The following is a 25739-nucleotide window of genomic DNA, read 5'->3' on the forward strand; positions in this document are numbered from 1 at the left end:
TAAGCACTTATTTAAGCCACATTCTTATCAGTAAGATGAGAACTGAGCTATAATGAGTGTTTATAATGTCAGAGAGCAGAGATAAGGAGTCTGTCAGCTCCTGGTCTGAATGGGGAAAAAGCAGAAAATCCCAAGGGCGCTTCCTAGAGCAGGCAGCTCTGTACAGAAAAAAGGATGCCATATTTTTTTAATTAGGACCAATTAAAAATATTTTTTACCTGAAAATGAGTACAATGCAATAATAATAAAAAAACAAACAAAGGTGTACATAGCCTTTAAATGAAGATTAACCAAGGGAATCCTACCAATTACTAAATGAATGTTACCTGTTCAGAAAAGGATTCCATGTAACAGATAGAATAGTTGTAAATATATAATTTTTTGTCTGATATTTTGCTTTTTAAAGTTGTACAATGTCTTATATCCACAGCAAATTGCACAGAGTCTGAAGGATGAACAAAAGAGGTTGCAGTCTCCCGATGCCTCATTTTCTGATGTCCATCTGGTGGATACAGAAGCTGACAATCTAATCAAAAGTGGTATGTTTTTCACTGGAACTATAAATGCATTCCAATTTAGTAAACTTATGGAGCGTTTCTTGCAGGCTGCGGTGCACAAGCCCCATTTTGTGCAAAAATTGGCGACTTTTTCCAGTAGGCAGAACCTCTGTGGACCAACAAATGAAAGGGGACAGGCCCTAGACAGACCAACAGATTTACCACAATTTGCATCAGAAATTGGCAGATAATAGCTTTATCTTATTTTATTGGGACTGCTGTGCATTTGAAGAGAGAAGCATGGGAATCTGCATTCTGAAGGCAAATTGGAGCTGGTGCATGTAGGATTCGTAGGCTACTTTCACACTCGCCTTTTGTGCGGATCCGTCATGGACGGGTCCGTTCTGATAATACAACCGTCTGCATCCTTTCTGAACGCATCAGTTTGTATTATCTTTAGCCTAGCCAAGTGAATGGAGGATGGATCCGTTTTCTATTGTGCCAGATAGTCTCAGTGAAAATGGATCCGTCCGCATTGACATACATTGTGTGCCAGGACGGATCAGTTTGGCTCAGTTTCATCAGACGGACACCAAAACGCTGCAAGCAGCGTTGTGGTGTCAGTCTCCAAAGTGGAATGGAGACTGAACTGATGCATTCTGAGCAGATCCTTTTCCATTCAAAATGCATTAGAATGCAAACTGATCCGTTTTGGACCGCTTGTGAGAGCCCTGAACGGATCTCACAAACTGAAAGCCAAAACGCGTGTGAAAGCAGACTTATACTGTACTTTTAAGGTACATGCACACAGCACTGTAATCTGTGCAGATTTCTGTGTGTTTCCACACTAAATCTGCAATGAAATCTGCGTGTGTTAGATGCAGTATTTGTCGCAGATTCTGATGTGAATTTGCTCCAGATTTCATCCTGTGCTTTGCAAAAGTGAGATCTGCACTGAAAATCTGAACAAACAGGTGACATGTTGCAGATTTCAATATCCGCATCTTAGGGCAATCTACACGTAGATGATGCTTTCAGAATATCATCTACTTAGCAGGTACTGTATTACACTGCGGATTTTCTGCACAAACATCCGTGCGGAAAATCTGCGTGTAATACACACCATGTGCATGTGGCCTTACGGTGTCTTCACATGCAACAAATTTTCTGCGATTGAAAATCAGTTTCTCGCCCATATTCATTGGGGGAAACAGAAACCGTGGGTATAGCTTTGCAGGGTAGCTTCCTTAAAGATTTTTTATTTTAGTTTATTGTTTTTTCTTTTTGAGGTGGGAAACAGTGGTCGCCTAGCCTCCCTGTTCTCCCTGGGGAGCATGCCAGTGTTGGTCCGCCTTACTGCCTCCTCCCCCACAAGAAGACAAGGTGGACCAGGGCAGCCTCACCTATCCAAGTCCCTCTTCCAGTGTCCTGCCACTACGGTGCCGGTAACTGAAGAGGTGACCCTGCTGGAGCAGAAGAAGGGTGAAGATGGTCGGCAGGACAGATAAGTAATGCCTGTTCCCGCCCCCACCTCGCATCCTCCGGTCTCCTGCGTGACTCGGTCGGCGGGGGGTGGTTTTTATGAGAGGCATTCTGGTCGGTCTCTGGGCGCCCCGGTCCCTTCCGTTCCCTCAGTTTACCACATCGGCCCTCCAGAGGGCAGCCAGCTGGCGGGGTGTCGTTGCAATCTCTGGTGGAGAACGATGACTGGCAGCGCTGCGGGGGTTACCGGACGGGCGCGCGCGCTGAGGCAGCAGTGAGAAGGCCTGAGGTGGAGCCAGATTATCGCGTGACCTGAGGGGGCGGGACCTTCTCTTCACGCCACAGCGCTAAAGGAAGTTCTTCTAAGGAAGTTCTTCTGAGGCGGGCATCCTCCGGCGGCAGCTAGTTTTCCTGGCTCTGGTAGGAACTCCACAGTCCCCTCTCTCCACAGGTCACCGTACCCTCTCCAGCCTCGAGGTGTGTTTTTCCCTGGGTTAACCATCATGTCTGATCCCACGGGTGCTCACCCTAAGCTGCCAATAGCTGTCCATTATGCCTGCTCCATGTGTCAGGCAAAATTCCCTTGCGGGCAACCAGATTCTGTCTGCACTGCTTGTCAGGCATCCAGGCAGGGGCCCTCCCTTCAGCCCATACTTCTGCCTTCCCATCTGGTATCTGAGTTCCCGGATTGGGCCAGAACCCTCTCTCAGGCGGTGGAAAACCTCTCTAAAATCTCCCAATCCACCCTATCTATAGTGGGTCGCTTGGTTGAGAATCCGCCACCAGTGCAGGCTGCACCTCATTCGGATGCACCCTCCAGAGCTTCTTGCTCGGGTGACCCCCCTGGGTCACTTCCCTCTGGTGAGCCCGCCAGTGCACGGCAATCACAAAAGCTTCCTAGAGCAGGACATGTTTCCTCCTCAGACGCATCTTCCTCTCCACCCCGTATAAGATCTCACCCAGGCTTTTCTTCCCCTGGGGACCTGCCATCTGAAGGGGAGGTAGAGAATTCTGAATTGGACATGAATACAGATCAGCCTTCTAAGTTGGCCTCCACTGTAGATAGCCTCATTGGTGCCATCCGTGACACCTTCCAGGTGCAGGATAATCCCCCCTCCACTGACCAACAGGGGGTATCCTTTTTCCGTCTAAAACAGGCCTCAAAGGTGTTTCCTCGCCATAATGATTTTTCTGCTGTTGTTTCTAAAGCTTGGGATCACCCAGACATGCGCTTTACCACCCCTAAGAAGCTGGATGTTTTATATCCATTCCCAGCGGATTGTGTGTCCACGTGGGCATCCCCTCCCAAGGTCGACCGACCAGTGGCACGGCTAGCCAAAAATACGGCTATTCCTGTGGCCGATTGATCCTCCCTTCAGACCCCTGAAGATCGTTGGATAGAATCCTTGACGAAATCCCTCTTTGCAGCTACAGGGTCAGCCCTTAGGCCCGTTTTTGCCTCCACGTGGGTGGCAAAGGTGATCTTTGAGTGGGGCAGCTGGACCAGGACCTGGTATCCGAGGTCCTTGGTCAGGACCTCCGGTCCTTGGCACAGCTGATCACCCAGGCAGGGAAGTTCCTCTGCAAGGCGTCCTTGGATGCAGGCGCCCTCATTGCGTGCTCTTCAGCGCTTGCAGTCACCTTACGCCGCAAGCTCTGGCTAAAGGTGTGGGCAGCGGATGCGACTTCCAAGTGCTCCCTAACCGCACTTCCCTTCGCGGGGGCCCGTCTCATTGGGACCCGGCTGGACGAAATTATTTCCGAGGCCACGGGAGGTAAGAGCACCCATCTATCATAACCTAGAGCGAAGCGTGCCTCGCACGCCAGGTCAGGTTCCTCCCGTGGTAGGCCCTTTCGTCGATTTGCTAGTTCCCGCCCCGTGGCGAGCTCTTCTGCAGGGGTGGGGGGCAGTTTTACTTCCCAGGATCGGCGCAGCCATCCTGTCGTCCCAGAGCTCATGCCGCTCGACCTTCTGCAGCTAAGCAATCCTCAGCCTGAAGGTGCGCCCCCCACCGAACAGGGTGGGGGGGCCTCCTCCTCTTCCAGGACTTCTGGCAGACCCACGTCTCCGACTCTTGGGCACTTGAAATTGTATCTTTAGGGTACACGATCGAGTTCTCGTCCCTCCCCCAGACAGGTTTTTCCAATCCCGTCCTACACGGGACCCCGAGCGGGCGGCCGCCTTCTCCCAGGCCATTCAGTCCCTCCTGGACCGAGGAGTCATCTCTCCTGTTCCCCCAGCAGAGAGGTTCAAGGGGTTCTACTTAAACCTTTTTGTGGTCCCCGGGCTCTGTGAGCCTAATCCTGGACCTCAAACTGCTGAACAGGTTCCTCCGCCTCCAGCAGTTTCGGATGGAATCCCTTCATTCCATAATTGCTTCTCTGGAACGGGGGAGAATTCCTTTCGGCTGTAGATATCCAGGACGCGGAGCCATCAGCCCTTCCTGAGGTTTGCAATTGGAGACTGTCATTACCAATTTGTCGCTCTTCCATTCGGACTGGCGACTGCGCCTCGGGTCTTCACGAAGATACTGGCCCCCCTTCTCGCACTGCTCCGTTCCAGAGGCATCTTCCTTATGCCTTATCTGGACGACATCTTCATCAAGGCTCCTTCCTTCGCTCAACCATCGAGCAGTGTAGAGATCACACTGGAAGCCCTTGCACGCTTCGGGTGGCTGGTCAATCTTAAGAAATCATCTCTGACTCCCTCCAGACAACTTGTGTTTCTGGGCATGCTTCTGGACACAGAAGCGGCACAGGTTCGAGCGCCTGGCTTTACACTGCTCCCTGAGATTTCTTCTCAACTGCAGGCTCCCATCCATTCGCCTCTGCATGAAGACCTTAGGGAAGATGGTCGCCTGTTTCGAGGCGATTCCCTTTGCCCAGTTCCACTCTCGCACATTCCAGAGAGTGATCCTGTCCTCCTGGGACAAATCGTCCGAGAGTCTGGACTGTCCCATCCGCCTCTCTCCTCAGGTGAGGTCATCCATCTGTTGGTGGCTGTCGGATCCAGTTCTGGGAAAGTCCTTCCTTCCAATGTCCTGGACGGTTGTTAACACCGACGCCAGTCTGCAAGGTTTGGGAGGAGTTTTTCCTCCCAGGACAGTCCAAGGCACATGCTCTTGGTAGGAGTCCAAGCTTCCGATCAATGTCCTGGAGCTCAGGGCGATTCTTCTATCCCTCCGGCACTGGACCCAGCTCCTAAGGGGTTGCCCGGTCAGAGTTCAGTCGGACAACGCCACAGCGGTGGCGTACATCAACCACCAGGGGGGAACGCGCAGCTCTGCGGTGATGCAGGAATCTGCCAAGATCTTGCGGTGGGTGGAGGCCCACATCCCGGCAATTTCAGCAATCTACATCCTGGGTGTGGAGAACTGGACTGCGGACTTCCTCAGCAGGACGACAATAGATCTGGGAGAGTGGTCCCTGCACCCGGAGGTGTTCGAGGTGATCTGTCTGCGTTGTGGTCGCCCAGACGTGGACTTGATGGCCTCGAGACTCAATCTAAAGCTTCCCACCTTTCTCTCCCAAGCAAGAGACTCTGAAGCATGCAGCGTGGATGCCCTGATCTCCCCTTGGCAGGGGTTCTCCCTTCTTTACGTGTTTCCCCCCTTCCCCCTCCTACCCAGGGTTCTACAGAAGATCAGGATGGAGGGGATTCCAACAATCCTAGTCCCCCCGGATTGGCCCCGTTGCGTGTGGCACGCCGACCTCGTTCTCCTTCTAGGAGACGTCCCTTGGTTACTGCCACTCAGAGATGACCTTCTTTCGCAGGGTCCGGTGGTTCAGGGTGGTTTCTGACTTCCAGTAATTGTCCTTCCCTCACTGTGTCCCTCTCCTTCACACCCTAAGGGAAAGGGAGTTACACCATTTGGATGTTGTCAGGGCTCTGAAGATTTATTTGGCAGCCTCCAGTAGGGGTGGGCGATATAGACGATATAGGCGATATGCAATATAAATTTGTGCCACGATATGGATTTTGAGCATATCGCCTATATCGCCGGACCGCGATATGATCCTGAGCCGGCACAGTGGAGAAGGAGAGAGTCCCTCCCTCCCCACTGTGCGCGGCTGCCGCTGACCACCAATGACAAGAGGAGGAGGGGAGGGACTGACAGTAAATCATTGAGTTTTCACGATCTCAGTGAGCGCGTGAAAACTCAAATCCGATGGTATATTCTAACCCCCAGGCGTTCCCATGGTGACAGGGACGCTTGCCTGGGGGTTAGAACATACAGGGCCACGCCGCTGACAGTAGAACATTTAAAAACTAATCAGTAACTTTAACTTTATTAATTGGTGATCTCTTTACTGTATACCTTACTAGGTCTTAGCTTCGGTAACAGCAGGCAGTGCGGGCGGGCGGCGCTCACTCACTGACGTCACGCGCCTGCTCCTCCCACTAGGCGGCGCAGGCGCGTGACGTCAGTGAGTGAGCGCCGCCCCCCGCACTGCCTGCTGTTACCGAAGCTAAGACCTAGTAAGGTATACAGTAAAGAGATCACCAATAAATAAAGTTAAAGTTACTGATTCGTTTTTAAATGTATTCCTGTGAGCGTCGGGGGGGGGGGGGGGAATCTGTGGATGGCACCGTTTAGGGGGGGGGGGGGGAAATCTGTGGATGGCACCGTTTAGGGGGGGGGGGGGAAATCTGTGGATGGCACCGTTTAGGGGGGGGGGGAAATCTGTGGATGGCACCGTTTAGGGGGGGGGGGGGAAATCTGTGGATGGCACCGTTTAGGGGGGGGGGGGGGGCTGTGGATGGCACCGTTTAGGGGGGGGGGGGGAAATCTGTGGATGGCACCGTTTAGGGGGGGGGGGGAATCTGTGGATGGCACCGTTTAGGGGGGGGGGGGGGGAATCTGTGGATGGCACCGTTTAGGGGGGGGGGGGGTCTGTGGATGGCACCGTTTAGGGGGGGGGGGGGGGAATCTGTGGATGGCACCGTTTAGGGGGATCTGGGGATGGCACCGTTTAGGTGAGGGGGGGGGGGGATCTGTGGATGGCACCATTTAGGGGAGGGGGATCAGCTCCCTGCTGTTGAGTGCACAAAGCACAGGGCAGCATGGAGAGTGTAAAGTCCTATTCACCCTAATAGAGCTCTATTAGGGTGAATATGACAACGGTTCTAGCCCTTAAGGAGACTAATAGTTATTAAATAAAAAGTAAAAAAAAGTTTAAACACGCCCCCCCAAATATAGAAAACAATATATCGCAATATATATCGCATATCGCACATGCTTAAAATTATATCGCAATATAGATTTTAGGCCATATCGCCCACCCCTAGCCTCCAGTTCCTTCCGGCGTACGGACTCCCTTTTTGTCATTCCGGATGGTCCTCGCAAGGGATTGGCGGCCTCCAAGGTGGCAATTGCACGATTGATTTGGTCTACATTTGCTGAAGCATACCGTGCCCGGGGCAGGGTTCCGCCCTTAGGTGTAACGGCTCACTCCACCAGAGCAAGGCGGCTACTTGGTCCTCCTTACACACATTCACAAAATTCTACCAGGTGCATACTTATGCATCGGCGGACGCTGCCTTGGGCCTCATGGTCTTGCAGGCGGCAGTTTCTTAGATGCCTGCAGAGATGCTTGCTTCCATGGGTCTATGGTTTTTCCCTCCCTGTGGACTGCTTTTGGACGTCCCACGGTTTCTGTGTCCCCCAATGAATATGGGCGAGAAAAGGAGATTTTTGTAAGACTTACCAGTAAAATCTCTTTCTCGCCCATATTCCTTGGGGGACACAGGAAACCATGGGTATAGCTCTGCTCCCTAGGAGGCGTGACACTAAGTGAAAGCTGTAAGCCCCTCCTCCATCAGCTATACCCTTCAGCCTGGAGAAGAGACTGCCAGTTTTTGCTTAGTGTCCAAGGAGGCAAGACACCCCCTGCTTATGCAGGGTTGTTTTCCTATGATTTTTTATTTTTGCGTTATTTGTTGTTTTTAATTCGGTTTTTTTCTACTTACAGGGACAACAGAGGCGCATTAGACCCCTCTGTTTCTCCCGGGGTTGAGTTGCGCCAGTGCCGGTAATTCCGCACTGCCGCCTCCCCCACAGAAGACAAGGTGGACCAGGGCAGCCTCGCTCCCCTGCGTCCCGCCAGCTCAGGGTCGCCCGCACGCCAAGTCCCTCCCCCGGCTTCCTGCCACTGCGGTGCCAGGAGCTGAAGGGGCGACCCCGCTGGATGGATTGAGGGTGAAGACAGCGTATGGTGAGACAGGCTGCTCCAGCCTCCCCTTCCTCCCTCCCACCGCTGCTACAGGCCTCCTGGGCTCCCATGGCCACTGTTACTACATGGCCACTGCTACATCGTGCGCCCACCCCTCCCCCCCCCCCCCGGGCATATATCGGGACCGTTACCGGGCAGGGGAGTTTATCTGGGCAAGTCCTTGGCAGGGACGCTGCCTTCAGGGGACGGCTGCAGGAAAAAAGCAAGCCGTCTGCCACATCCAGGCGCGGAGGGGGCCGTTTTCTTGGCGTGAACGGCGCCATTTCAGGCCGGCACTTCATCATCCTTGGGGGTTAAAATCATTTTGCCGCGCGCGCGCGGCTCTGCTTCAGAGCGGCAGAGAGGGGGCGGAGCTTCCTACATGCGCTCCGCTACTTCCGGGTTCATCGCACAGTGCTGCGTGGAATCCTCTCTGCAGTGCGATCCGAAGCCGGTGCTGCTGCCTCTCCTCCACAGCCTCCTCAGTCTGTTCCCCTTACCGCTGCCGCTTGCGTCATCCGGGTCTGGTAGGACTTTTAACCCCCTCCGTGCCACAGTACTGTCCCTTGGGTGTTATCCCCGTTTCTTTCACTTGGGGTCTCCCACTTTAAGTGCAACATCTTTGTTCCACCATGTCAGACCCTTCTGCAGCCGCCAAGCCTTGGTACCATGCCTGTACTGCTTGTAGGGAACCCTTTCCCCGGGGGCAGTCTGATCCGCACTGTACTGCATGCCGGGCTCCACCGCAGCCTCAGTCGCCCGCTGTGTCGCTCCCTGCTGCCTCTGACCCGCCTGACTGGGCTAGATCCCTGTCCCAGGCCGTGGAAAGCCTCACTCATGTCGTGGGCCGCCTAATAGACAGGCCGCCTACCCCGCAGGACGCCACTCTTACTGTCGCGCCCTCCGGGTCCACCGCTTCTGCCGCTGCAGCGGGTTCACTCTCCTTTAGTGACCCCTCCCGAGCTAGGCACTCTCAGAAGCGTATTAGAGTAGAGCGAGCCTCCTCCTCGGATGCCTCCCTCTCCCCGCCACGCGTGCGCACCCAGACGAGCCTCTCCTCTCCAAAGGATTCGCTCTCTGAAGGTGAATTGGCGGTTTCAGATTTGGAAATGGACTCGGCCCTGCCGTCCAAGCTAGCCTCAGCGATGGGTCAACTCATCTCTGATATTCGTGACACCTTTAAGGTGCAGGATGATCCCCCTAGCTCGGACGCAGCTAGCGTCTCATTTATCAGACCCAGGCAGGTCTCAAAAGTCTTTCCAATCCACTCTTATTTCTCCTCTGTGGTGTCTAAGGCTTGGGCTCGCCCGGACGCCCGTTTTGTCAACCCCAAGAAGCTGGACATTTGCTATCCTTTTCCAGCAGATGTCGTGGCCACATGGTCTTCCCCACCCAAGGTGGACCCCCCTGTGGCCCGGCTGTCAAAGAACACGGCCATCCCTGTTCCCGACGGGTCCTCTCTTCAGTCAGCGGAGGACCGTCGCATGGAGACCCTTTCTAAGGGCATTTTTGCTGCCTCCGGTTCTGCTCTCAGACCGGTTTTTTGCCTCTGCTTGGGCAGGGAAAGCAATCTCTGCTTGGGGTGCGCAGCTGGAACAGGAGTTGGACTCGGACGTCCCTATCCAGGACCTGCGTTCCTTGGCCCAGCTTATTGTTCGGGCCGGGAATTTTGTTTGTGAGGCCTCCCTTGATGCGGGAGCCCTTATTGCACGCTCCTCCGCCCTGGCAGTTTCCGTCAGGAGGGAGCTCTGGCTGAAGGTTTGGAAAGCGGACGCTGCCTCCAAACGTTCCTTGGCGGGGCTACCGTTTGCGGGTTCCCGCCTTTTCGGGGTCCGCCTAGACGAACTTATTTCGGAGGCCACGGGTGGTAAAAGCACCCATCTTCCTCAACCCCAAGCCAGGGGCGCCCCCCGCGGACGCCCTGGTGCGTCTCGTTTTCGGTCCTCCCGCAGGGCCTCTGGGGCTCCCACCACAGCTGCCGCTTCGGCTCCTCCCCAGGACAAGCATAGGAAGCCGTTTTTTCGGGCGCAGCCCTCCTGGCGCAAGCCGCAGGCTGCCCGCACACCCGCAGCAAAGCAATCCTCTGCCTGAAGGCGCGCCCCCACCCACCCGGGTGGGGGGCCGGCTCCTCCTTTTCAGGGACGTCTGGTTGGCTCACGTCTCCGACGCCTGGGCCCTCGAAATTGTGTGCTCCGGATACAAAATCGAATTTGCATCCTTCCCTCCAGATCGGTTCTTTCGCTCCCGCCCGCCTCGGGACCCGAAACGCGCGGTTGCGTTCTCCGCGGCCGTTCAAGCCTTACTGGACAGGGGGGTGATTACCCCCGTTCCTCTAGAGGAAAGGTTCCAAGGGTTCTACTCGAACCTCTTTGTAGTTCCCAAGAAGGGAGGTTCCATGCGGCCCATTTTGGACCTCAAAAAGCTCAACCGTTTTCTCCTCCTTCGACGGTTTCGGATGGAGTCCCTCCGTTCCGCGGTGGCTTCCCTGGAGCAGGGAGATTTCATGTCTTCCATCGATATACAGGATGCCTACCTCCATGTTCCGGTAGCCCGGTGTCACCATCGCTTCCTCCGATTCGCCGTGGGGGACCTCCACTTCCAGTTTGTCGCCCTTCCCTTTGGGCTGGCAACAGCCCCCCGGGTGTTCACCAAGGTCCTGGCCCCGGTTTTGGCCTTACTCCGTTCCAGGGGTGTTTTTCTGCTACCGTACTTGGACGATATCCTCATCAAGGCTCCGTCCCTTTCTCAAGCGGTTGCCAGCGTGGATCTCACTCTAGAGACTCTGACGAGGTTCGGTTGGGTCATCAACTTCCCCAAGTCCTCCCTTCCCCCCTCCAGACAACTGGTCTTCCTGGGAATGCTTTTAGACACGGGAGCGGCGGAAGTACGTCTTCCCTCGGAAAAACGTCTGATCCTCCGTGGGGCGGTTCGGGGTCTCCTTCTCCACCGTCGACCGTCCTTCCGCTTCTGCATGCGGGTCTTGGGGCAGATGGTTGCCTGCTTCGAGGCGATCCCGTTTGCGCAGTTTCACTCCCGCCCTCTCCAACGGGCGATCCTCTCCTCCTGGGACAAATCGCCGCAGTCTCTGGATCATCCCTTCCATCTATCGCCTCCGGTGAGGTCATCTCTCCGCTGGTGGTTACAGTCCCCTCTTCTGGGCAGGTCTTTTCTGCCACTCAACTGGTTGGTGGTTACAACCGATGCCAGTCTCTTGGGCTGGGGAGGCGTGTTTCCTCCCCGATCCGTCCAGGGCATTTGGTCTCCATTGGAGTCCAAACTCTCGATCAATGTCCTGGAGCTGAGAGCGGCCCTTTTGTCTCTACGACACTGGACTCATCTGTTGAAGGGTCATCCAGTTCGTGTACAATCGGACAACGCCACGGCTGTGGCGTACATAAACCACCAGGGGGGCACTCGCAGCGCTGCTGCAATGAGGGAGGTCTCCAGCATTCTCCGTTGGGCGGAAGCCCACGTCCCGGCCCTATCGGCAATTTTTATTCCAGGGGTGGACAATTGGGCGGCGGACTTCCTCAGTCGCACCACTGTCGACCCCGGCGAGTGGTCTCTTCACCCGGAGGTATTCGAGGCCATTTGCCTTCGTTGGGGCATACCGGACGTGGACCTCATGGCCTCCAAGTTCAATCACAAGGTCCCCGCCTATCTGTCCAGGGCCAGGGATCCGGGAGCTTGCGGAGCCGACGCCCTCGTTCTTCCTTGGCGAGGCTTCGCGCGTCCATACATATTCCCTCCCATCCCACTCCTGCCCAAGGTCCTTCGGAAGATCGCGGCGGAAGGCGTCTCGGTGATTCTGGTCGCTCCGGACTGGCCCCGCCGGTCTTGGTATGCCGACCTCATGCTGCTCCTGGCAGACGCGCCCTGGCCGCTGCCCGCCAGGGAAGATCTTCTCTCTCAGGGACCGATCTTCCACCCGCGTTTAAGGTCCCTACGTTTGACGGCGTGGTTGTTGAGACCACCGTCCTGACACGTAGGGGTTTTTCTGCGGACGTCGTCCGCACCATGATCCGCGCCCGTAAGCCGTCCTCTTCTAGGATCTATTATAGGACCTGGAGGACCTATTTGGGGTTCTGTGCCGATCTAGGGATTCCTCCGCTCCGCTTTTCTCTCCCCACCGTTTTGTCCTTCCTGCAGAGCGGACTTGCCCAAGGTCTGGGTCTTAGTTCTTTGAAGGGTCAGGTGTCTGCGCTGTCCATTTTGTTTCAGCGCCCACTGGCCCCCCTTGGTCCTGTCAAGACCTTCCTTCAGGGCGTGGCTCACGCGGTTCCCCCGTACCGGCCTCCGGTACCGCCCTGGGACCTGAACCTGGTTCTCTCAGCGCTCCAGGCTTCTCCTTTCGAGCCTCTGCTGACGGTTTCCTTGCGACTTCTGTCCTGCAAGGTTATTTTCCTTGTAGCCGTCACCTCTCTTCGGAGGGTGTCCGAATTGGCTGCACTCTCCTGTCTGGAACCTTTCCTAGTGTTCCACCAGGACAAGGTAGTTCTTCGTCCGGTCCCTTCCTTCCTTCCTAAGGTGGTCTCCGCCTTTCATCTGAACGAGGACATCGTTCTCCCCTCCTTGTGTCCTTCCCCTTCCCACCCTAGGGAGAGGGAACTTCATCGCCTGGACGTTGTCAGGGCGCTCAAGGTTTACCTGGAGGTAACCAGCTCTTTCAGGCGTACTGACTCGCTCTTTGTGGTTCCGGAGGGGTCGCGCAGAGGGTTGGCGGCATCCAAAGTTGCTATCGCCCGTTTTGTCAAGATGGCTGTTACTGAGGCTTATCTCGCCAAGGGCAAGGTTCCGCCCCTCGGTGTTACCGCTCATTCCACTAGAGCGGTCGGGGCTTCCTGGGCTCAGAGAAATCGGGCTTCTACGGAGCAGATTTGCAAGGCGGCCACTTGGTCCTCCTTGCACACCTTCACCAAGTTCTACAGGGTGCATACTCATGCGTCGGCTGACGCTGCTTTAGGCCGTCTGGTGTTGCAGGCGGCAGTTGATTGATGCCTCCGGTGTTGGTCTAGTTTGTTCTGGTCCCTCCCTTCTGGGACTGCTCTGGAACGTCCCATGGTTTCCTGTGTCCCCCAAGGAATATGGGCGAGAAAAGGAGACTTTTGTATTACTTACCAGTAAAGTCTCTTTCTCGCTCTTCCTTGGGGGACACAGCACCCGCCCTTCATTTGGGTTTACAGTTGTGGTTCCGGCTTGGTTGCCCCCGTTGGGGCTTGACGGTTCTTTTTCCGGTTGGTGGTTATCTTTCACTACTTGGACACGCAACTGGCAGTCTCTTCTCCAGGCTGAAGGGTATAGCTGATGGAGGAGGGGCTTACAGCTTTCACTTAGTGTCACGCCTCCTAGGGAGCAGAGCTATACCCATGGTTTCCTGTGTCCCCCAAGGAAGAGCGAGAAAGAGACTTTACTGGTAAGTAATACAAAAGTCTCCTTTTCTCGCTCTTCATTGGGGGACACAGCACCCACCCAGTATTGTTATTCGCCCACAGTTGCGGCAGTTCCTGGTTAGAACCCCGTTAGGTCCTTGGCATGGTTGGTGTACCACGTTTATTTCATTGACTAACTTGCTTCTCCTACTGCTTGTGCACAAACTGAAACTCTTCTCCAGGCTGGAGGGGGAATAGCTGCAGTGGGAGAGGCTGACAGCTTCTGCCTAGTGTCAACGCCTCCTAGAAGACATAGCTATACCCACGGTTTTTGTGTCCCCCAATGAACAGCGAGAAAGAGGTTTTACAAAAATCTCGTTTTTGTGGAAAGCGCAAGGATCTATTTAAACCAAATTTTCATAAAAGGAACTGATTTTCAGTTGCAGAAATTTTCTACAAAAAAATCTGGTTCAGGTAAAGGCACTGTTATGTAGAATTTTTAATTTTTTTTGCGGAATCATTCATTTCAATGGGTCCGCAAAAAAAAGAAAGTTAGGGCTCATGCACACAAATGTGTATTCTTTCCATGTCCATTCCGTTTTTTTGCGGACCATGTGCGGAACCATTCATTTCAATGGGTCCGCAAAAAAAACGGAAAGTACCCCGTGTGCATTCAGTTTCCGTATGTCCGTATTTCCGTTCCGCAATAAAATAGAACATGTCCTATTATTGTCTGCATTTCGGACAAGGATAGTGCAGTCCTATCAGGGGCCAGCTGTTCCGTTCCGCAAAATACGGAATCCAAACAGACATAATCTGTATTTTTTGCGGATCCGTTTTTTTGAGGACCGCAAAATACATACGGTCGTGTACATGAGCCCTTTCTCTGTGTGCATTCCGTTTCCGTATGTCCGTTCTGGAAAAAAAATAGAACATGTCCTATTATTTTCTGCATTATGGACAACGATAACTCTGTACTATTAGGGGCCAGCTGTTCCATTCCGCAAAATACGGAATGCACACGGACGTCGTCCGTATTTTTTGCGGTTCCATTTTTTACGGACAGCTAATTACATAGGGTTGTGTGCATGAGCCAAAAGTATGCATACACTTGTCTAGTATGAAGTAGGTAGTTACTATAATGTCATCAAGTGGCTGAGGGCTGTAGGTATACACAGTTCTGCCTTTCTGATTTGACCGCCGCCCCCCCCGTCTCTAATTTGGGATCGCTCAGTGCTGTGGGTGTGATATGGGTGCAGCACTGCAGAATTTTGTCTCCTTTTTAGACCACTGGTTTATCTAGTAACAGGGATCTGTTTGCGTGATCATGAATTCTGATGACCTGTCGCGGCCAGTACGCATTTGTAAATTGGCGCTCAATGTGTGAAGTGGTACCTTCAAATGTGCAAAAAATATAAAGGCTCTTCTGCAATAAGGCACGTTTTACACTTCAGCTATTGGCAGTACATGAGAAAAATAAAATGGATTCACTTTGTTTTTAAGACCACATGCCTGGAGCTTGGCGCCTTGCATTCGTCCAGCCTTTTACCCTCTATGAATATTTTCTATGCCGGAATGAAGCGATCAATGTCACCTCACAAGGGGAAAGCCACGGACAAGGGGAAAAACATTTCACTACATTCAGTATCCTCCTGAGGAGGCCATTTATCATTATCTGCTAAACTCACCACGGTTTGAGTCGCGTTTGATGTGCGGTTTCCATGGTGACGACATTTGGAAATGTTTCCTCGGAGTAGCTCTAGTGTAAATTGCTGTTTGTGTTATAAAGACGTTAATTGCGAGGCAAGCGGGAGATTGGCTTCTGGCTATACAAAGACCGTGTGAGGCCTAACGGTAGAGAAGAGTGGCCAGGAGTTACATAGACTTTACGCTGAACCATAATGAGCCGTTTTAACAGGTTTGGACTTGTAGTTAGTGAAGGTCCCCCCCCCCAACCAAACGTTCTCTAGCCCAGCGCTGCAGAGAAATGGGTCAGTGTTAAAAGCTATAGACACCTTCGAGGCTTTTTTATGATTGCGTTTTACTCATTTTATGCTAAAATGTTCTGCTGTTTCTGAGATACAGGGTTAAAAATCTGCCTGTTTGCAAGCTGTCAGTTTCTGTTTTCTTTTTAATCCCATCATCAGATGGCTCATGTGTAGCTCTTATGTCTGATCTTCTCACCTCATAAACACTCCAATATAGCTCAAACTGATAGAATATGACTTAAGTGTTTATGATGGCAGCATTAGGGATAAGCGAACCCGGGTTCAGGGAAGGAAAGGAATTCCGTTATGGATTCTGTTATAACGGCATTCGATGACAGAATGCAAAATGGAAGCCTTTAAGAGGCTTTCCGTTTTGATCGGTCATAATAGAAGTCTATGGCCAAGCATAACAGATCCGTCTGGTTTCTATTATGCAGAACGGAAAACAGTCCTGCATAACAGAAACCAGGCGGATCCGTTATGCGGCCCATAGACTTCTATTATGACCGATCAAAACAGAATGCCTCCGTTTTGCATTCAGTCATCGAATTCCGTAATAACTGAATCCATAACGGAATTCCTTCACTACTTGAGCCCCAACCAAGTGAGGTTCAGGTTCGCTCATCCCTAGTCAGGAGATCTTGATGACAGGATTCAAAGAAAACAGAAACTGACTGCCTTCAGACAGACTGATTTTTTTTTTTTTTTTTTTTTAACCCCATATCTCATACACTGCTGAACATAAATGATTTTTAGCTCAAAATAATTTAAATGCAATCCTAAAAAAAATTGCCTTGGAAGATGTACATAGCCTTTAAAGCTTCCTCAACACACGTTTTCTCTGGCCTTTTTTACCAATAAAAAAAGTCATTGAAGCTGCTTGCGTTTTGTATAGCCATTTTTCTCCCCCAAAAAGTGTGGATGCCTTTTTTTCAGTCCCCCCGCCCCCCTATATAAGAAAATATGGCTGAAAAAATGCCGTTGCTTCAACATGCTATTAAAAAAAAAAAGATGCTAGAGACACAAAAAATGCCTCCAAAATGAAAAAAATCTAATAAATGCCAGTATACAAAGGGTGCGTTTGTTTCATATTTTCCTTAGACTTTCAGCTAACATCTGGCGCTGCAATTTTTCAAGCAAAAAACGCACCAAAAACAGGTGCAAAAAAATGGCACTAAAACTGCGAAAGTATAGAAAAATGCTGCAGAATACCTATGTGTCAATCCATCCTTCAAATTTTTTTTTTAAAAAAGATGTTTGGCGTTTAGCACAGACTTGACTTGCCGAATGAAGAGCAACAACCTCCTATTCATGAGACCATCTCAAATACCATAAGATGGAAGAATGTTATGGGACCACCAGAAAAAATTGCCTTGGACCAAATATTTAAGGATCCAGGGTCCTACTGTTATTACACCTAGTGAAATAATCACGTGTTTCTTGTAAAACTCCATTACTTCCAGAAACCCTGTACATAAAATAAGGTTTAAAGGGCATCTGTCAGCAGATTTGTACCTATGAAACTGGCTAAGGCTACTTTCACACTAGCGTTCGGGGCTCCGCTTGTGAGTTCCGTTTGAAGGGGCTCACAAGCGGCCCCGAACGGATCCGTCCAGCCCTAATGCATTCTGAATGGATGCGGATCCGCTCAGAATGCATCAGTCTGGCTCCGTTTGTCCTCCGCTCCGCTCAGCAGGCGGACCCCTGAACGCAGCTTGCAGCGTTCAGGTGTCCGCCTGGCCGTGCGGAGGCAAACGGATCCGTCCAGACTTACAATGTAAGTCAATGGGGACGGATCCGTTTGAAGTTGACACAGTATGGCTCAATTTTCAAACGGATCCGTCCCCCATTGACTTTCAATGTAAAGTCAAAACGGATCCGTTTGCATTATCATGGTTCATGGTAATGCAAACGGATCCGTTCTGAACGGATCTAAGCGTTTGCATTATAGGTGCGGATCCGTCTGGGCACATACCAGACGGATCCGACCTAAACGCAGGTGTGAAAGTAGCCTAACCTGTTGCATGTGTTGGCAGCTGAAGACATCTGTGTTGGTCCCATGTTCATATGTGTCCGCATTGCTGAGAAAAATGATGTTTTAATATATGCAAGTGAGCCTCTAGGAGCAATGGACTCAGCTCTCTCTGTAATGACAATGCCCCCATTGCTCCTAGAGGCTCATTTGCATATAATTAAACACCTTTTTTTCTCAGCAATGCGGGCACAGATGTCTTCAGCTGCCAAGTGCACATGTAACAGGTCAGCCAGTGTCATATGTACAAATCTGCCCTTTTAATTGTGTGTGTATGTAAAATATATATATAATAAATATATATATATATATATATATATATACACACACACACACACACACACACACACACACACTGCTCAAAAAAAATAAAGGGAACACAAAAATAACACATCCTAGATCTGAATTAATTAAATATTCTTCTGAAATACTTTGTTCTTTACATAGTTGAATGTGCTAACAACAAAATCACACAAAAATAAAAAAAAATGGAAATCAAATTTTTCAACCCATGGAGGTCTGGATTTGGAGTCACCCTCAAAATTAAAGTGGAAAAACACACTACAGGCTGATCCAACTTTGATGTAATGTCCTTAAAACAAGTCAAAATGAGGCTCAGTAGTGTGTGTGGCCTCCACGTGCCTGTATGACCTCCCTACAACGCCTGTGCATGCTCCTGATGAGCTGGCGGACGGTCTCCTGAGGGATCTCCTCCCAGACCTGGACTAAAGCATCTGCCAACTCCTGGACAGTCTGTGGTGCAACGTGACGTTGGTGGATAGAGCGAGACATGATGTCCCAGATGTGCTCAATTGGATTCAGGTCTGGGGAACGGGCAGGCCAGTCCATAGCATCAATGCCTTCGTCTTGCAGGAACTGCTGACACACTCCAGCAACATGAGGTCTAGCATTGTCTTGCATTAGGAGGAACCCAGGGCCAACCGCACCAGCATATGGTCTCACAAGGGGTCTGAGGATCTCATCTCGGTACCTAATGGCAGTCAGTACCTAATGGCAGTCAGGCTACCTGTGGCCTGCTGGAGGTCATTTTGCAGGGCTCTGGCAGTGCTCCTCCTGTTCCTCCTTGCACAAAGGCGGAGGTAGCGGTCCTGCTGCTGGGTTGTTGCCCTCCTACGGTCTCATCCACGTCTCCTGATGTACTGGCCTGTCTCCTGGTAGCGCCTCCATGCTCTGGACACTACGCTGACAGACACAGCAAACCTTCTTGCCACAGCTCGCATTGATGTGCCATCCTGGATAAGCTGCACTACCTGAGCCACTTATGTGGGTTGTAGACTGCGTCTTATGCTACCACTAGAGTGAAAGCACCGCCAGCATTCAAAAGTGACCAAAACATCAGCCAGGAAGCATAGGAACTGAGAAGTGGTCTGTTATCACCACCTGCAGAACCACTCCTTTATTGGGGGTGTCTTGCTAATTGCCTATAATTTCCACCTGTTGTCTATCCCATTTGCACAACAGCATGTGAAATTGATTGTCACTCAGTGTTGCTTCCTAAGTGGACAGTTTGATTTCACAGAAGTGTGATTGACTTGGAGTTACATTGTGTTGTTTATATATTACACTATATAAAAATATCAAGTATACTAAATTTGAGCTTACGGACAGACACGTACAGAAGGAGAGAGGACCCTGCAGGGTGACAGGAGACAGTACACGGAGGTAGAAGCTGCTCAGATGGCTCTGTAGTGGCAGCAGGTTATTTTAGGTTAACTTTTCTGAAGAGGAGAGTTCTCTGGATTCGCCAGAGTATGGGGGATGCACAGGAGAAATATTAAGCTTCGTTCACCCGCTCACCGCCAGATCCCATTATAACCAATGGGGATCCAGTGGTACACAGTTGTTTCTGGAAATGCCGGATACGGTGAGCTTTTTAACAAAGCAACTGTGAACAAAGCCTTAGTGATTATGGTGTGAGGAGCAGGCAAGAGGAGAGCCGAGAGGAAGATCTTGTGAGGACCGGAGATCGGGCCAGAGATGTATAGAGGACAAGTTGTGGGCAGCCTTCTATGTCATTGCTTAGAAATTGCCCATTTGCCCTGTTCCTTTCTTGAGCAAATTGGACACTGGTTCTTAACGTCGTGACGTTTCTACAGTCTTTAAAAGAACTCCCCTTTATAAGCTGAAAGATTTTATGGGTTTACTTGAGCTGCGTTTTTAAAGCATTTGTAGCGTGCGAGTGGATTTTTCCTTTTGTTCTCATCTTCAGTATTTACTGTATTTTCATTCTAGTCTAGTGTACTGTGCCTGACCGTAATCTATGGCTCTTTTTTTGTAGGCTCATCAGAATCTTTAGGTCTTAGAGCACAGAATACAATTTCACCAGCTGATCTGCACGGCATGTGGTACCCAACAGTAAGAAGGACCTTGGTGTGTCTCTCCAAGTTGTACAGGTGCATTGATGTAAGTTGGACATTGTACATACAAGAAGCTTTAGAAATGTGGTTTAGGGTTATTGAAGACACAAAGGACACTGAGTGGTTGCAGAGAAGAGCAGCAGTGTCTGTTGCTAACCGAGAAGCACCAATGTACTCTGGGCAAGTGGTAGCAGGGAAACACTACTGGTCTGTTACCAGCAGATACTGGTGCTATTGTCTTCTCTGTTACCAGCGGATACTGGTACTATTGTCTTCTCTGTTACCAGCGGATACTGGTACTAGGGATCGACTGATTATCGGTTTGGCCGATATTATCGGCCGATATTGAGGATTTTGAACGTTATCGGTATCGGCATCTATTTTGCCGATATACCGATAACATATTGGGAACACAGAACGCGCTGCTCTCAGCGCTCTCTGTGTTCCCTCCGCAGCACAGAGGAGAAGGAAGTAGTGTCTCCCTCCCCCTGTGCTGCTGCTGCCACTGCCGCCAATGAGGGGATAGAACATAAGAGGAGGGGAGGGGCTGTGGCCACCGCTCCACCAATGAAGATAAGCCTTTCATTCATTCATATACAGGAGGCGGGAGCTGGCTGCAGAGTCACCTAGCCGGCTCCCGACCTCTATGAGCGATAGCTGCGATCCGCGGTAGTTAACTCCTCAGGTGCCGCGGATCGCAGCTACCGCTGATAGAGGTTGGGAGCCGGCTATGTGATTCTGCAGCCAGCTCCCGCCTCCTGTATATGAATGATTGAGAGACTTATCTTCATTGGTGGCGCAGTGCGCCCCCCAGTATTAATCATTGGTGGAGCAGTGCGCCCCCCACCCCCATCCCAATCCCGGCCAATAGTAAAAACATTGGTGGCGCAGTGCGCCCCCCCCCCCCCCCCCCCACCCAGTATTACTCATTGGTGGCAGTGGCCACAGGATCCCCTCTCCCCTGCTCCTCCGATCGGAGCCCCAGCTGTGTAAGCCTGGGGCTCCGATCGGTTACCATGGCAGCCAGGACGCTATTGAAGCCCTGGCTGCCATGGTAAGCTCCATGCTGCTGTGTGCACTATGCACAGAGCAGCAGGGACAGTGTGAGATCCTATTCACCCTGATAGAGATCTATCAGGGTGAATAGGACAAAGGTTCTAGTCCCTAAGGGGGTTAAAAGTTAGTAAAAAAAAAAACACAAAAATATTAAGTATAAATGAAAAAGATTTATAAAAAAAAAAATACACATTAACAATAAACAAAAAAAATACACATTAACAATAAACATATTAATTTTCAGCAGATTTGTGTAGGAATTTTTTTTTTCTCAAAAATGAAAATTCCCAGAATATCGGTAAAAATTATCGGCTATCGGCCTGAAAGTTCACAAATTATCGGTATCATTATCGGCCCTAAAAAAAATCAATATCGGTCGATCCCTAACTGGTACTATTGTCTTCTCTGTTACCAGCGGATACTGGTACTATTGTCTTCTCTGTTACCAGCAGATACTGGTACTATTGTCTTCTCTGTTACCAGCGAATACTGGTGCTATTGTCTTCTCTGTTACCAGTGGATACTGGTACTATTGTCTTCTCTGTTACCAGCGAATACTGGTGCTATTGTCTTCTCTGTTACCAGCGGATACTGATGCTATTGATGTTCCCTGCTACCAGTGAATACTGGTGGTCTTTAATACCTGCTACCAGTGGATACTGATGCTCTTGAAGCTCCCTGCTACCCTGTGGATATTAGTGGTCTTGACTTCCCCTGCAATCATTTATTATGATTGCCGAAGGACACAAGTATCCGGTAGTAGGTAAAAAACACAAGAACACCTGTGGCCAGGACCAGCAAAAACCCCACTAAGAACCGGGAAGAATGTGCTGTTGAGTAGACACTTGTTTAATCAGTCTTTGTAGCGATAGCTTTGTAAATCATAGCCATAGTGGTTGACACATGTTTTGCACTTTGGGGGTCATTTACTAATCTGAAATACGCCTAATTTAGGCGTATTTCAGACGCAGATGGCCACGCAACTGTTAGTTGCTAGCTGCGACCTCTCCCAGCTCATGCCAGGTTTAAAGAAAGTGGGCGTGGCATGGGTGGGGAAGGTGACGGGCTGGTAGGCCCGACTCATTCATCATTTTCTACGCCTATCTTAGGCATAGAAAATAGTCTAAATGTAAGACAGCAAGGAAGCCGTATTACATTTAGAACTGGCGGAGGATCTGCCGAAGTTATGGATGCCAGTGACTCTACATAACTTGGGCGGATCCACTGCCAGTAATGGGCCTTTATTAAGACCGCCGTCTAAATGTGCCCCTCTATTTCCATTTCTAGTTTTAGATTTTCTCTTTTGACTGTGCCTTACAATCCTCTGTATTTTTCTTTTTTTTTTCTCTTTCCCCCCAGAGGGCAGTGTTTCAAGGTCTGTCTCAAGAGGCTCTGTCAGCATGTATTCAGTCCTTGTTGGGTGCTTCAGATGCCATTGCGAAAAACAAGGTCAGATATCTAGCTGTAATGTGTCCATTCATTTTCTGTTGAATAAAAAGGAACCAGAGCGTTGGAGAGATCCCTGTGAACAAGTAGCAAAGCACTTCAGATAATCGGTCATTTTGGTGCTCTGAACTCCTCACGGTTTGTAGTCTTGGAGTATAATAGCAGTATGGGTTTAATTTGTGCCATTTACTCCACAGCCACGTGCCACTTAAGACATTAAAACTGCTAATGACTCGTTCATTCATTGCAGTTTCCTAAAAGCCAGGATCCCCTATTGTGAGCTGTTTCTATTTCTACTAGAGACATGTGGGTCACTCGCTTCACAAATCTCTTTTGTCTGGACACCATCTTAAAAAGTCAGAATTTGAACAAATGTTTTTTTGTAAATTGTTTGTTAAAATATTTAATGCTGCATTTACCTTATTGATTTTTTTATTGCTTTCACTTCAGTTTTTTCTGAAGGATTTTGTTAGTGTCTAAAAGCAGCTTTATTTTGTGAGCCGATTTTGTCCTCCCGCACAAAAAGTTATTGGGTCCCGGTCTAGTTTTCCAAAACATTTTACTAATTTGTTGAGCTTACCAATAAATGATAAAAGCAATGGACATTGTGAATTTTTTTTTGAAAAATCTGGAATTTCTAATTTTCTTTTTTACATTTTGGCCTGTGAGAATTGTGAATAACGTAATTTAAAAAAATGTATAATATTTAACCGGATATGGGCTCAGGTGTTTGACAGTTTACCCTTGTTTTCTATCTCTAGAGATTAAGAGGAAACCTGATATGTTCTGGTCTCTTGTATATCTGATGGTAACTTAAAAGTATTATAGCTCAGTAGCACTGATCAGCATATATAGCACATTAAAATAGATCTGTCATCATAGTATACTGCTCTATGTGAGAACACCATAGTATAGTAATTGTATGCTCTACCATTAGCCAAAACTGCTCAAAGGACTACAGGCAGATACATAGGAACCCATCAGCCCTCACATCATGTATACAGCCTAATTACGAGTCTGAGATATTTCTTGTTGGTCTATATTAGCACAACAGCACATATTTTTGGTGCCAATTTGGCTAACAGGGCAGACTTTCCCCATACTATGCCTACCATAGGGCGACAGTGTTATGGCAGGATGGCAGGTCCAGCTTAATGCTGCATTCAGATAGGTATAATATTGCTGCTTGGAATTTTACATTTAGTGGCAAGAATGGGATGAGATAATGTCACGTAAAGTCAGCCAAGACTTAAAAAAACAAACAAATAAAACAAATAAACCCCCCCCCCCCCCCCCCACTTGTCCGGACCTGTAAAGGGAAGCGGTTTGACACTCTCTGCAGCCAATCACTGGCCATGGCGGTGAGCGGCTCCACTTGTGTCATATGACCATATTTTATGATTCAGTACGGTCACCACTGTGGCCAGTGATTGGCTGCAGGTGGCGTCAAACCGTTCAGCCATTAATATTGATGACCTATTGTCAGGATAGGTCTTCATTATCTGATCGGCGAGACCCCACCGATCAGCTGTTTGAAGAGCAGTTGGCGCTTCATGCAAGGGTCACTTCCTCTTCATTATACTGCACTTTGCTCCATTCACTGATGTTTCCCAGCCAGGAGGTGGTCAGGACTGTGTAACAGCCAGATTAGATAACCCCTTTTTTTGGGGGGGGGGGGGGGGGATTTAAATGTTGATGACCTCTCGGGATAGGTCATCAATATTTGATCACTGAGAGTCCAATTTCCAACATCCCCATCAATCAGCTGTCTTTAAGAAACTGCGATGTCAAGTCAATGGGTCACATGGCCTTGGTACAGCTCAATCCCAATCAAGTGAAAGCGATTGAGCTGCTATACCATGTACAATGCTGTGCTTGCTATACTACGAAGGGCACTGCAACCCCTTCAGATAATCAGTATTTCATTCCCAGGAACCCTTTAAAGTTTTGGTGCACAAGAGTATGTCCTGCTGCCAGCAGCTAGAGAGCCACATGTAGATGACCCAAGCCATAGTGCGAAATTAGTGACCGGGACCTCCCACCTACCATTTATGTGGCAGATGGACCTTTGGGCCCTTTTAAGGCTCATTTACACAGTTAGATGATGGAGCCAATTATCAAGAACGTATGTTCATATGAATGCTTGGTTCCTGTAAATGTTCTGGTGATCACCCGACAAATTAGTAAAACGTACTAGGCGCTACCTCTGCACCATTTGTCTTTAGGCTCCGATTCCAAGAACCTCTTGAGCTACTGCTTATGTAGAATTTCTTGACAAGAAGGTTGATTGCTTCAAGCATTCAAAGGGATAGCGTTAGAAAAAATTTCCACCACCTTGAGTTGGCACCTCTCCCTGACTGCTCGTAGATGAATAAACCCGATCGGAGAATTTGTTCTGCCTGAGGAAGACGTCGGAATCTGTTAGCTGCAGCTTGTCAGATAGAGGGGATTTCTTTTAGCTGTGAGGTCTCGGAGCTTTAAGGGCATCCAGTGTGAAGCCCTGCACTCATCAAATGCTATCTCTGCTCGACCATTCTGATCTCCTCCATTCATATCACCAGCTGCCAAACTGCTTCTATTCGCTAAACAAATCCATTCCCGTTTTGAGCATTTTTCTTAAACTGCTACTAATCTGCAGTTATGACGAGCAATTCTCACTTGTATAAGGTTATTTATCTGCTATTTCTATAGCCCAGACATATAAACATTACTACTCAAAGCTATATGCAGCACACTAAATAGGTGGAAGTTCACTAAAGCTGGATTGACATTGAAAGAAGGGAGTCCATGTTGCTGTCATTTGCACCTAATTTATCAAATGTCGCACACTGATATCTTCCCCTGTACTGAACATATTGTCTGAAAGCTTGGAATGTCATCTTTCAAACAATACAAAGCCCATATATCTTGCTGGTACCAAACTAGAGGTATTGAGCAGCTAAAGCATCTCCTCCCCACCCCCCCGTCAGTCTGGAGGAGAATGAGAGAGCAGCTGCAGAACTGGTAGGCTGCAGGAGGAGAGGAAAAATAGTAAAAATATATAGAAATGTGGTATTATAATTAGTGTACTGACCCAGATAATAATAAAATTAGATTATTTTTACCACACAGTTAACGCCGTATAAAAATTCCACAAAATAATGTAAGATTTGATTTTTTTTTGATTTTTTTTTTGATTTCCCCCTAAAAATAAAATATTACCTTATTTAATACACTATATACATCCCAAAATAGTAACTAAAAAACCTACAACTAATCCCGCAAAATAAAAATAAAAA

General features: G+C 49.6%; 1 protein-coding gene across 2 annotated transcripts in view; it reads left to right on the forward strand.

Annotated features, from left to right (window-relative positions):
- COG3 (component of oligomeric golgi complex 3) overlaps window positions 1-25739 on the forward strand; it is a 91703-nt gene that overhangs the window by 37666 nt on the left and 28298 nt on the right. For both annotated transcript variants that reach the window (XM_040425438.1, XM_040425439.1), the window contains exons 14-16: window positions 431-539; window positions 19881-20005; window positions 22375-22464. In XM_040425438.1, the coding sequence (XP_040281372.1) occupies window positions 431-539; window positions 19881-20005; window positions 22375-22464 (324 nt within the window). The remainder of the gene's footprint in view (window positions 1-430; window positions 540-19880; window positions 20006-22374; window positions 22465-25739) is intronic.

This window comes from Bufo bufo, chromosome 3 (assembly GCF_905171765.1).
Source record: "Bufo bufo chromosome 3, aBufBuf1.1, whole genome shotgun sequence".
In the NCBI taxonomy this organism is placed as follows: domain Eukaryota; kingdom Metazoa; phylum Chordata; class Amphibia; order Anura; family Bufonidae; genus Bufo; species Bufo bufo.